The sequence below is a fragment of the Xenopus tropicalis genome, chromosome 2 (assembly GCF_000004195.4).
Source record: "Xenopus tropicalis strain Nigerian chromosome 2, UCB_Xtro_10.0, whole genome shotgun sequence".
Taxonomy (NCBI): domain Eukaryota; kingdom Metazoa; phylum Chordata; class Amphibia; order Anura; family Pipidae; genus Xenopus; species Xenopus tropicalis.
Genome location: NC_030678.2, coordinates 31884698 through 31898542, shown reverse-complemented (window position 1 = coordinate 31898542; position 13845 = coordinate 31884698). Strand labels below are relative to the sequence as shown.

General features: G+C 41.0%; 1 protein-coding gene across 1 annotated transcript in view; it reads left to right on the top strand.

The window, feature by feature from the left end:
* The first annotated feature begins 2306 nt into the window (after positions 1-2306).
* The window catches only part of abr (ABR, RhoGEF and GTPase activating protein), a 215730-nt gene continuing 204191 nt past the window's right edge, over positions 2307-13845 (top strand). Inside the window, exon 1 of the mRNA XM_012957245.3 lies at positions 2307-3049. Coding sequence (XP_012812699.1) covers positions 2518-3049 — 532 coding nt within the window. The 5' untranslated portion in view covers positions 2307-2517. The remainder of the gene's footprint in view (positions 3050-13845) is intronic.

Genomic DNA, 13845 nt, shown 5'->3' with positions numbered 1-13845 from the left:
GGTTACTCGTCGTTGTCCATTTTTTTCTCTAATGCTCACCCGATTCTGCCATCCAACACTGATCAGTCTGTAGGGCAATCCTTTGCAGTAAATGATGTCACCAGATTGACTTATGACATTAATAAATAGGGTTGTGTGGAAAAGACTCCTGACTATTGTTTCATAATAAAATAATCTTCAGTTTTGTTATTTGCTGTAAAAAATAGTAAAGAAAAGTCCAACCGAAGAAATTTTTCAATTTATACTTTATCTTGCCTCCTGCACTATTGTAAGAATAGGAAAATAAATGTATTTTGTAATTTCCCTCCAAATTAACACTGTTTGTAACAAGCTCCTACTTATCTAATCTGCTTTAGGCACAGTAGCATTATATAGTAGTATTCATATCTATGCCGTACAATATTTAAGGGTAATGACACACGTGGAGATTAGTCGCCCACAGTAGAGATTTATTGAGGGTGACTAATCTCCACTTGTGTCATTAGCCTTATATACTATGCTCCTGTCACGTGTGGTGGATATTTTGCCTGTGAATAAACGTGGGAACTGCATAATAGTGTCGTTTTGCACCTAAATCCGCTTTGTGTGCCTGCAATGGCTACAGGGGCATGTACATCAATTAGCTTTTTGTAGTTTAGGAGAAGATTTTTGGCCTGTTTTTATCGACAGGCCAAGAATCTTCCACGTGTATAGAGAGTCTAAATCTCCTGAAAATGCTTTCCCACCGGAAATAATGTAAATTGCCAGTGGGAAAACATACACCCACAGTAGAGGAGATTTATCATGGAATTCATCTGCATACCTGCCATTAGGGTTGCCACATTTTCTGGAATAAAAGACTGGCCTTTTTATCAATAACATAGGCATCAAGCATCATTTTTACTGGTCAGGATGGTGACAATAATTTGATTAGTCCAGTTTGAAAGTGTTCACAGACAAGTTACAGCACCAGTGCACACAAAATTTGATGTTTACCCACATAACTCGGAAGGAGTAATTAATTATATCCAAAAACAAAAAGAAAGTGTGCAAACCTTCAGGCCCCAGAGGCACACAGTGCTGTGGATGGAAGCCTGCCAAAGCCCCTTACGTCTCACTGTAGTGCAGGCCTGGAATTCAAAATAAGTCCTGGCATTTCCAATACATACCTCCCAACAGTCCCTCTTTTGACAGCTCAACCCACAGTCCCAGATTCTTACTGAAAAGTCCCTCATTTCCCTTTGATTTCCTGCACTGAAGCTAAAAAAGATACAAATTTAATTAAAAGTAGCTTTTGGCAGAGAGCCCAGAAATCTTAACCAGCGTCACCTGCACTTAGAAACATTGTTTCTCACTTTTAATTAAATAAGTGGCTTTTGGCAGAGGGCCCAGAAAGGTAACAAAGCCCCCCTGCAATTGTAACTAATAAGCAAAACAGGTCCCTTGGGGGAACTGAGACTTACAGCTATAACAACTGTATATAATACACAATAGACAATATTGTCTATAATAACACATAAAACAGGACCCCAAACCCCCCAGAAATGTGTTAAAACGTTAAATAAGCTGCCAAATTTAATCAAATGGGAGTGATATTTAGGGGGTGTGGTTGCAAAAACAGGCGTGGTCAAAAAATTCCGCCGCACTGTGCGCAGCATTTTTTTTGGTCCCTCTTTCCGTTTTCAAAATGTTGGGAGGTATGCCAATACACAGAGGCCCAAACTGCCCCCCACCATCCCACTAAATAGTTACTGTCTGGCATTTGCCAGAATCCACTAATAGCCAGTCCAGGCCTGCTGCAGTGGGACGTTTTGGACATGGGGGGGGGGGGGGGGGGGGGGCATGAGTAAAGATCTTACTACTTAGTAAAGAATTTAGTTACATTTATTTTTGCAATTTATTTTATTGTTGAACCCGCCCACCTGGTGTATCCAAGCTGTAGAAAAGTAAGATGTTACTGGAGTAAATGCAGAAACACTGGGCTAACTTTAGAGACATTGCAAGGACTGCAGTCTGCAGGACCAAACTGAAAAACACTGTAAGGAAGTCCAACTTGTAACCTTCAATCTGGCGTTAGACCACAATTTACTGCATCTCCCACTCATCTGGCCACATCTTAGACTTTTACGGTAAAAATACATCTAACCATTTTTACACGTATTCATTTCCCCCACAGAGCACTTCCTAGGGACCCAGAGCAAATTCCCTATAGGTTGCAGCCTAACATTCCGCAGGGTACCAGGGGCAGGAGCGCAATGTGACCGGGCCCCTAAAGCCCCTATCCCTGCTCACATGACCCTGGGACAGATTGACAGCAACACTTATTCTGAGGGGGCGGGGCTGCCGTGACGCCCAGCCCAGCCAAGCCTGCTCGCCTGGCGGAAGCTCAGGAAGAAAGTTTGGAGAGGCTGGTGGGATGAGAGGAGAGTGCGGCTGCCGCTCTACCTGACTCGCCTGACAGACCCCTCCCACTGTTCGGGAGCCAGGAGCCGGAGTTGTCATTCCCGCCTGTGCCGGGGCGTGTGGCTGCCGCCTGACATGTGGGACCCGAAGGATTTCGCGCAGCACTGGCACACGGAGTTCCCCGGGGAACCGGCTCCGGAGATGCGCTTGAACTCGGCGCAGGAGGTGCAGCAGGAACTGGAGCGCTGCCGAGCGAAACTGAAGAAGCTGCAACAGGAGCTGAACGAGGAGCGCTTTAAAGTCGTCTATCTGGAGAGCGCCCTGTCCCGGGCTGAGCCCCCCAAACCCTTCCCCCGCGTCCGCAGCAACAAGCCCCCTCCGCCTGTACCCCCACAGCGGGCACCCCCGCCGCTACCCGACCGGGACTACGAGGATGAGCGGGGCAGCACCGAGCGCTTTGTGTTGGACAACCTTCTCTCTCCTGCGGGCGAACTCCGGCCGGGGGGCGGGGGGGAGGAGGAGACGGCGGGACGGGAGCGGGGCAGCCGAGCAGAGAAACGGAGGGACCTACTGACGGTACCCGGCTGGGACTCGCCCCGGCACAGCTCCCCGGAGAGGGGCAGTGATGACTACCTAAGCTCCGACCTGGAGGAAGATCGCTCCATAGGTAAGTACTATGCAGTACGGCCGGGGGATCGCCACATCTTTCCTTTTGGATTTTGAGCTCCCCTTTGGGCGACATAGATAAAACATATTATATTGTGCAGTAATTTATACATGCTATGTATATATGCATCAGCCCAACCTGCAGCCCTATTGTTGCTCTGTAGCATTCCATTGGCAGAGGCGGAGGGGTGTAGGTTAGGTGCTGGGAGTCATCGCTCAAAAAGCAGATGTAGTTGGACATCTTTAAATTTATACATCCCCCCAATAATGTCCTGAACTTGACAACAACCCCCCTCCAGTCCTGTCTTAGGGCCCTTTCTCTTAATGAGCCCCCACACAGCCAAAGTGTTATACATGTGCAAAATAAGCAATTTCATAATTGTGACACCTCTGTCCAACCTGACTCCTACAGCTGTTATTGGAACATTAACTCCTAGCATGTTGGGAGTTGTAGTCCAGTAAAAGCTCTATAATTGTATGTGCATGGTTGTATCATAATATTCTGATCCCAGCAGTTTAGTGGAGAGAGTGCGGCATGATGGTGTCTCAGCCCAGGTTATAATAGAATTGTCACAGTGCACACCTCATCAAAAATAATAATAATAGAGGTGCAGAAAACTGAAGAAAAACCCATTCAGCAATTCCAAAAATAATCACAAAAGCAAAAAGTATCTGCGCACTCAAAGAAAGTGAATACAAAAGAAAAAATGTATTAATTACAAAATCATAGAAAATAAAGCCCAGTGCATTTCATCCCAACAAACCGTTTGTTGGGTTGAAACGCGTCAGGTTATAATAGATGCTGAGAGTTGTGTGCTGTGCCGTGAAACTATTTTTAAAACCATTTACTGGTACTAAGGAAAAATTAGCAGTGTGTGGTTGGTCCTAATGCTGGTGTGTGGTGCCCATTGGGTGTCATTATTTGCCCCAGACAAAAATCTTGATGCTGATGCCTTCAAATTGCAAGTGTAGGAATTGGACTGGTGCTACTTGGGCATTTATTTCTTTTGCCAGTGGGTTCACTAGAGGCTGCCAGTGAGACTACATCTAGGCATAAGTGTAGCAGTCAGGCAAACACAACATTATTTTTTTTTAATCTACATGCTGTTGGACAGATAAATAATCTTACTGATTTAACTTGACATTCTGGTTCATATCCTATTGCAAAGCAAAATGTGTAACCAAAAAAAAAAAAAAAAAAAAAAAATATATGTATATATATAATATATATATATATATATATATATATATATATATATATATATATATATATATATATATATATATATATATATATATATATAATGTATGTGTGTATGTACTCTTTAATTTTGCAACATGCCTACAGACATGTGATGGAAGCCAATATGTAACATTAACCTTTAAGTAACCATTGGGAACCATATTCATGAAGCGCCAGCGTGTTGTAGCTATTGCATTTCTGGGCAGGGCAACATTTACACCAAAATTTGCTGGAGGCTGGACATGGAGAGTTTCTACCACAGCTATGGAGTTGCAGTCAGGGCAATTTTGGGTAATTGGAGTTGGAGTCAACAAAAATGTACCGACTCCTAATAAATGTAATACAATATGTTAAAATGTCCAAATGTTTCATAGATAATAGTCATAATAAAGTACCTCATAGGCTTAGTTATATATTTAGACCCAAACTCCTCATTCATGTTGGCAGTGCCAGGCTTAAACGGCGAATAGGGTAGTGTGTCAGCTTCCTACTCAGTCGTTCTTTGGTTTGTTCCCAAGAGCAGACACCATCCTCATATAGCTTTACAATTACTGAGCTTTGGCAGTAATGAAATTCCTTGTATGTTGTGTTCTTTCAATCAACATGGGAAATACCTTAGTATATTAAAGCAACAGTAACACCGAAAATAAAAATGTTTTAAAGTAAATAAAATGGAATGTACTGTTGCCATGCACTAGTAGATGTTTCATGTTTGCTTTTAAAAAGACTACTATAGTTTATATAAGTAAGCTGCTGTGTTGCCCTGGGGGCAGCCATTCAAACTGGAAAGAAGGAGAAAAGGCACAGGTTTCATAGCAGATTACTGACACGGTGTAGAATGCAATTGGAATCTACACAAATAAAGGTGGTCATACACTGTAAAAATCCTATCATTTGGGATTTTCTCCCACAATGCCCTATCTGACTAATTTGATCGTTTTTGTACAGCCAAATGATCAAATTAAAACAGTGGGCATAGGCGCTTTTGGTTTGGGGACAGCATCAATGAGCTGATGTAGTCCCAAATCTGATGGAAAAATCAAACCTGCCCGATCGAGATCTGGCCAATTTCAGGGCAGATGTTGGTCGGAAAGGCCTGTCTGTGGTGCCCATAAATAGGCAGATAAGCTGCCAAATCAGTCTAAAGGACCAATATCCACAGCCGAAAACACCCCCAGTGTATGGCTACCTTTATATGTTATCTGCCATGTAAGTTGTGCCTTTTCTCCTTTTTAACTTTGAATAGCTACCTCCGTGGCTATACAGCAGCTTTTTGTATATAAACTATAGTAGGGATTTGAAGAAAACACACAACCTTTACCAGCGCAGGGCAATAGAAAATGATATATTAATTACTTTTATGCTCTTTAATTGTTTTGGTGTTACCGTTCCTCTGGAATCGGTGGTACCATAAACTAAGGAGTCAGGAGTTGAAGTCGGAGTCAAAGGATTTATGTACCGATTCCACAGCTATGGTTTCTATTGATAAAGCAGATGCATTGTATCATATGTTGCATCCCTAATGCAAATAAAGGTAACCCTTTATTGGGTAATAACTGACTTACTGGGCTCCTGTTCAGCTAAATAGGAAGAGATCTGTGATGGAAAGCCACAAAAAGTATTTTAATTGCTGCTTCTTATATCAGATGTGTGAGGGAAAGGTAAAATAAAAATAAAACCCAAATAGAAAATAGGCCTAAATAGAAAGATAAGTAATGCAAAGTAACAATAACATTGTAATCTTATAGAGCAATAGTTTTTTTGCTGCTGGGGTCAATAACCCACTTTTACCTTTCCTTTTCTATTCTCTGCCCTGGTGGCTCTGGCATTTGATACAATGTTACAAATGGCAGCGGATTGACAGACCTGTTTTGCTAGAGGAGGCTGGCACTTGCAACATTGTTCAAAACCTAATAACCAGGAGTTCAGCAAATGCTGCTTTCAATAGGAATTACATTTACAAATTACTTTGAAAGCATTACAAATTTGTAATAAATTCAAATTATGTTATGTTTACTTTTATTAGGCAAAACTTTATTTTTGGTACTGACATGTCTTTCGGTTAAACCACCAGCTCTTTGATGTGGTCCCCGAACAGACAGTGCCTATGCCCATTATTTTGATTAGAACATTTGGCCGAACTAGCCAACCCATATCTCTATTGGGAGAAGATCCGCTCACTTGGCAACCTCGCCAAGCGAGTGAATCTTACAGTGTATGGCCACCTTAAGAGGGTGACCGGAGATACAACTGTAATTTGTGCATGTTGGGCAGTCCCTCCCATACAGCTCTAAATATAAAAGTATTTACAATTTTTAACTTCATTATGTGGTAGTAATGTCTGATTTCTAGTATGGCTTTTGCATTCACTAATAGGGGATGAACTTTTCTGTCTGATAAAAAACACTGATTTCTTTTTGTGCAAGCATTCACACTGACTAACATCCAGTGCATGAGAAGTTGGTTGTGAAATTGCACCTTGTGTGAAGTGACTAGCAATGCACCCCCTGTGCCTCATATTGGTTTGTTTCCTTCTTGTTAGCAGAGCAGCAGCTATAGGTCAAGTAGTCAGTGCAGCAGGGCCCATAAAGGGGGTCCAGTAGGGTTCTGACTTCTCTGTAGCACACCATCTTTCCAAAGTTTGGGGGTCCTAAAATAATTTTTCTAGAAATAATAGTGAACCATCAGCAAGTTGTAATCTCCCCCTTGTGACCTAATTATACAAATGACTACTATCTAGCTTAACAAGCTGGGTATATACACACCAAAAAAACAAGACCATGCAGTCCTAAAACCACAGGACTTGTCCCTGTCAGAACATTGGGGAATTCATTCTAATGTGGATGGGGGGTTCACAGGTTACAGTAAGCTGTCTTTGACAGAAAGTTGTGCTTGTGCGATTTTTTTACATTTGGTGCAGACACAATTTTCCTTGCACCAGTATCCTGGTCCTCCTCAAACCAAATCCCCATTCTCCATCCTCCTGCCAATAGTATTTCATTCTCCGACGTGATCATGCATGTGGCCGGTGCAAGGGAATTAGTAATCTGTACTCGTTAGGGACTCCCCATAATACTCCAGATATGACAAAATAGCAACCATTGAAAATTAAAGAGGAGCTGCTTCTCCTCTTCCACTTCTTTATCCACGGATGCACCACGCACCTGCCGAAAAGGTAATCAGTATTAATAGTTCAACTGAAATGTGGCAGGGCTCCCAAGAATACCCAGATGGGGGTGTATCTCAACTGCCCCAATAGAAATATGGGCATGTATGGCTAGTATTAGTACAGTGGTGCACAGGGTAATTCTCAGTGTAATTCAAGGCATTTTATTTACACAGCAATTATTAGCTCTGTGGTGGGAGGGGATAACAGTGGCAAAGGCTCAAGACTGCCCTGTGTGCCAGAACTCTTGCCTTTATTCCATAAACCAGTTTCAGAGTATCAGTTTCTATGACATACTAAAAGTAAATTTAGAGGTGAACAACCCCTTACTCAGTTATATCTTCTTCTTTACCCTGTGTTTATGTAAAAGTTCTGAACTGCAGAAGAATTTTGAAAGACCTGGAAATCACTCATCAGATTTGTATTACACAACTCGTGTAGGTTATCGCTTAGTACGGCAGTTTTTTTACTCTGTTTTTGGATTGTAGCCCAAATTTGTTCCTGCTGTGTTGCCTTTTAGTGCAGTGCCATTGCTAACGGCAGATTGGAATTGCAAGCAAAATATAGCTCTCTGGTGAGAATGATTGCCTTACTGTGCTAAATGCCTTTCCATTAGCACCGGGGCTTGTAGGCGCCTTTGGCAAAATTGGCTTTCATCTGTTACTGAGATTGATTGGTAGCAAACACAGTAGAGATTGGGAAAATGCCAAGCCGAGAGATAATTGGCACCAAGCTAAGTCACAATGAATTAATTGCAGAGCTTAATCCAATAATGTCACTATAATGTTACTATAGTTAGTGGCAACTGAATGATTTCATAATGTCACAGTGCCATCATAAGCACTTTCCTGAGATAAAGGTAAACAAAGGATGCAGACATAAAGGTGCAACTGCTAGTAGAAGAGAGCAGAAGAGTGACTTGCTCATATGAGTAAAACAAGCCTGTTCTTATTATTTCTTGAGATGCTTGCAATAGAGGGTTTGGCAGTGATACACAGTACACACATGGATTGGCAGAACATAGACTTGCCGAGGTTGAAAGCAAGGGTGGCAGGTAGGAGGGGAGCAGCTTGCTTACACCTACAGTTACTCTGCCGACTAGTCTAAAAAAACAAGCTTGCATCCACAGGCCAGAAATGGAAAAAACTGCAGGCCGCAGACATTGATGAACTATGAACTGCAACTTTTAGATACCCATTAAGCTCCAAAGGCAGAAGGGGGGGGGGGGGGGATGCTGCTGGGAGTTACAAATCGTTCTTTGGAAATCAGAGGAGCTTCAAGTCCCAGAATCCATTACTTCACAGTGGAACTTCATTCTGACTTGCTAATGCTGCTTGGTTTGTATGCATATAGTGGTGTAAATACTATATAGTAGATCCCATGACCAAGCCTGGGGCAGATGAGGGGAGCATCGCCACTGCTGAGTTAGTTAAACTCTAAATGGCTTGAGAATTGCAAAACGGAAAGTTTTTTGCACATGACTGATTTTTTTTCTATTTTGTAACTTTTTTAAAAATATTAATAATATATTCAATAATTCGTTTTCTCTTGTGAATGAAATAAGCCAATTTCATAGATAGGTTGTGCCAGATAACAAAAAAAAAAAAAAAAAATACTGACTTCAGCTCCATAAGGATTAAGCAGTGGCAGCTATAAATTTGCATTAGATGTAGAATTAATAGACTATATTATTATAAATAGATTGTAACAGTCAGTGGGGTTGATTCACTAAAGGTCGATAAAACGAGCGCTATTTATAGCATGCGTTAAAAATTTTATTGCTTCTTATTTTTTCAACTTAAAGGGGACCTGTCACCTTAAGAAATAATTCCAAATTGTTTTCTATTGTGGTTGTAAAGCAAAATAAACTTTACTTACACTATATAAATTGTTTTAATCTTAGTTTCTTCAGTCTTGGAATTCACAGTTGCAGCAAGCAGGCAGGGGCCATTTTGTGGACACTGTTATCAAAGCAGGCATTGCATCCTGCCAATATCTTGTTTCTGTGCCAGTATGGGGGGACCTGATACCCATGTCCATGCACTGGTTACATAATTACATGGTGAGGAGGGAGGGGGAATGTGAGCAGTCCAGCAACATCTAAAAAGTTCTGAATTGAAAGTTAAAGTAACTGTAAGTAAGGCATAGAGGCGGGGCAGGCAATATATGACTGACAGCTGGGATTTTTAAATACTTTTATAATGGGTATGGATGTGGTAATAAAAAATGATTTGGGGTTTCATGTTTAATTTGAATAGGGCTTTTATTATACAGCTTTTTATGTCTGAGTGACAGGTTCACTATAGGATACTTGCATTAATTTAGACGCGATGTTGTTTGCGTTATTTAACTCGCGATGAGCGTTTTTCTTGTGCTATTTTAAAATTAACACCTTGCGATCATGCGTTATTTAGCGCATGCGATATGCGTCTTAACACATGCAAAAAGACTTTGATGAATCGGTACTTATTTATTGCGTCAATTTTAACGCAAAAAAACATGCGATTAGCGTTATCGCCCTTTAGTGAATCAACGCCAGTGTCCTTTATTTCATGGATTATATTAGACTAAAATTTTACCCTGACTGGCCTGTAGGCTGTGTACCCCTATCTCTGGTGTGTGCCCCCCGTGGGGAACAGCTCTACAGTCTTTAAACGACAGTATTAGAGTAACAATTGGATTGTACTTTTGTACTGGATTGTACTGGAAGAGGAACAGATGTTAATGTGGTTTCCTTTTAAAACTTAGCCTGGCAGCATCACTGTGTGGTTTGCAAATGCACAGGAGAGAACGGTCTAGAATACCTACACACATATTTTTAGAAACTTATGTTGTTTACCATGCTTTGCATGTGCCTTTGTGATGGACTGACATTAATGATACACAGTACTGTTAATATAATGCAGTTTGTTGTATGGGAGGTGTAAAGTGAAAACATTTTTGCATGCATTGTGTGCTTTTAGCTTAGGAAGATTTGAGAGTATCTGTGGTCTGTTCTCTAAGGTGTGACCAGAAGCTGTGTAGCTGTCTATATGTGTGTTATGTGTTACTGTAAGAAGCTGTCTTTTTTAAATTTTATTTTTAACCCTGCCTTTATTCGTTTAACTGTGCTTGACTTATAAGGATTGTCAGGGTTGCCCTAATTTACTGATCTAGAGCCTACTATTTTTAAAGCTGTCCTTGGTTTACTCTAAGTGCAGTGCCATGTTGCCCTTTTAGTGCCATGTTGGTTTCTACCATATTCCTGGTCAGGCCTAGACTGGGATATAAAACAGGCCCTGGTATTTCAATTACACAGAGGCCCAAACAACCCCTCACAGACCCAATAAATATTGACTGTCTATGGCATCTTACAGCAGCCCCTCTGGCATTTGCCAGAATCTGTAGATAGCCACTCTTGGTGATCAACTCAGCATGACTGCTGGGGGGGGCAGTTAAATTGTCCTGCAGTGAGATCAGTATTGGTCATCCAGACTGAAAAATGCAATTCCCGGTTCTTTTTCTTTGAGTTTGGATTGCATTAATAGGGGCTGGCGTGACACATCTATGCTCCGTCCCACTGACACAAATACATTGACAAATGCTTTCTGGCCATCTATGTGACAAAATGTCTAACTGTTTAGTCCACGTGGGCTGATCAAAGTGCAAGGTTGTCCCTTGTATTGCTACAACAAGAGGGCTGTTGCTTATACAATAAAACCATAAATTAATGCTTTCTTCAGACTTTTTGTAGATAGATTAAACACTATAGTAGAGCAAGTTACTAAAATATCACAGCTAACCACAGAAATGTATCTTTGTCTTGATAAAGGGTAATGACACACAAGACAATTTCTCATGGAACTGGCCCCCATTAATTCCTATGCACGTGTGTACTTGCAGGGCAGTGGAATCATTCTCTATGGTAGGGAGCATCTCCATGTTAATTGCTTCACATCTATAGACTCGCTATATGACCACTTGGCTTGAAGGCAAATTGTTTCTTTGCATCCAGGAGTCATCTAGTTCTCTTGGCTTTAGGATGTGAATTCCTACCTTTTAGTGCCTAGTTGGAGTACCAGGTGCAGTTTGGCAAAAACAGGTATATCATAAAGCTGATGCATCCCAACATCAAAAGTATGCTTCCATATATATTTTGTTATTTACTTGGCCCTCCATTACCTCCATCCAGGTCACCATTATGGGAATTTCACTAACATCCTGACAAAAGCTAATCCTCTTTCCATTCTTTGTGATGCATACTCACACTTACAGCTTTGGATGTGAGATGTGCGTCAGCTGTAGAAATCACACTTTTTAATTACAATTTATTCTAGGTAACAATTCTCAGATCTTAAAGTAGAACACCACCTGCCAATTCCTGGAAAATTTGCATGAAGGAAAATGTAACTGTAAGCAATTTTCAATATGTGTTAGTTAAAAAAAAAATCAATGCTTTTAACGTTACAATTGCAGGTACAAATACATTCAAAACCATGCGCAGATGTCGATATATAAAAAACGGTTTATGGGTGAAGTTCTACTTTAATTACACTACATGAAGATAGCAATAAACATAAATAGCGTTAATTACAGATCTTATTTGTACAACCAGCCACTGGAATTAGTTTAGATGTTATTATAACATTGCTCATATTAAGGGCTTGTACTTACAAGTGTTTTTTCCTGTGCACTCCAGGGGTGGCATTCTTCTGAGTTCCACTGTAGGGGAGCTTGGGAAGAAACGCATCCCATTCTTCCTTATGGGACTGTGCTAACACAAGTGCATGTAAGTGCCAGAGCCAGCATGTTGAGCTTCAGCACTTAAAGGAACAGTAACACCAAAAAATTAAAGAGTTTTAAAGTAAAAGAAATATAATGTACTGTTGCCCTGCACTGGTAAAAGTTGTGTGTTTGCTTCAGGAACACTACTATAGTTTATATAAATAAGCTGCTGTGTAGCCCTGGGGGCAGCCATTCAAGCTGGAATAAAGGAGAAAAGGCACAGGTTACATAGCAGATAACGGATAAGCTCTGTAGAATACAATACTGTTTTATCTGTTGTCTGCTAAGTGCCTGTGCCTTTTCTCCTTTGAATGGCTGCCCCCATGGCTACACAGCAGCATTCTTTATATAAACCATAGTAGTGTTTCTGAGGCAAACACCCCAGTTGTACCAGTGCAGAGCAGCAGTACATTATATTGGAATTTCTTTTATACACTTGAATGTTTTGGTGTTACTGTTCCTTTAAATACGCCTGTGTTAATAGAAAGATAGCTGTGGCTGCACCCGGATCCATTGTGTCAGCCTGGATGCAGCCACACTAAGTGGAATTCAGTGAGAAACTGAATACGTAAACAGTTGCACTCCGAATTCTGCTAAGTGTGCCTGCATCCAGGCCGATGCAGTACCTCCAGGTGCGGTCACAGTTTTTAGATGTTTTTAAGTGTAGGGGTGGATTCTCAGCCTGCGTTTATCCACAGGGCAAGAATTTGCCTGGCGTGGCCCTAACCTAAGCCTGTATAACACAAGCAATTTGTATCTGTTTTTGGGGATCAGTCTCAATCTACTTTCCACTTATATAGATGTGTAATAGTAGGACTAAACTTAAGCATAAAAATGAACTATTTAATAGCACTGACTTAATATTTTACCGCACAAAAAATGCCTTAATTTTGTTTTTGATTGCAAAGATATACCAACATTTTGCAATAAATATATCCAGCTAACAGTATAATGTGGTTAATGAGCAGCAGTATTTGTCCTTATTTTGAAGGCACAGTAGTGCTAGTAAATGTATGTGAGGAAGTGTTTGGGAGGTACTGAAACTTGGTGGTGGGTGCATCTTCTATTTGGTTTGTAGCCCAGGTTGCACAGTTTGCTGCTGAACTGTTACTAGAGTGTGCTACGGGAGGCATCCTTAGGTACAGCACAACTTATTCTAATTAGTAAGAAGGACGCCGAGTTTTAGGTTTTCCACCCTTGTCTGAGTGGTCATGTGCAGCATTCTTTGCTCCCTTGAATTTTTGGAAAATCTGCAGCAAAAAATATGAAGCTAATAAAGAATTTTATTGAAGGAAAATGCAAAATGTTGCATCTCCTTTATCCTTTAAAGGACATGTAAAGCCTACATTTGCCTACAATGTGTATCAGTTGGGCACGTCTCCTCCACCCAAATGGCATTATTTGTACTGCATATATCCCCTCTGTTTGCTAGCCCCATCACATTTTCCTAAAAAAATTAGCAGCTTTCACCCGGGGCCATTTTTTCTCTGATACATAATCGGATACATTTAAATCTGCAAACAGCATACACACATAAAGACCCTTATTCAGCATACATTTCATCAAGAATACAGGCTCACACAGGCAGAACTGTCTTTGATAAAAGTTCTGCTTTGTTTGAGCT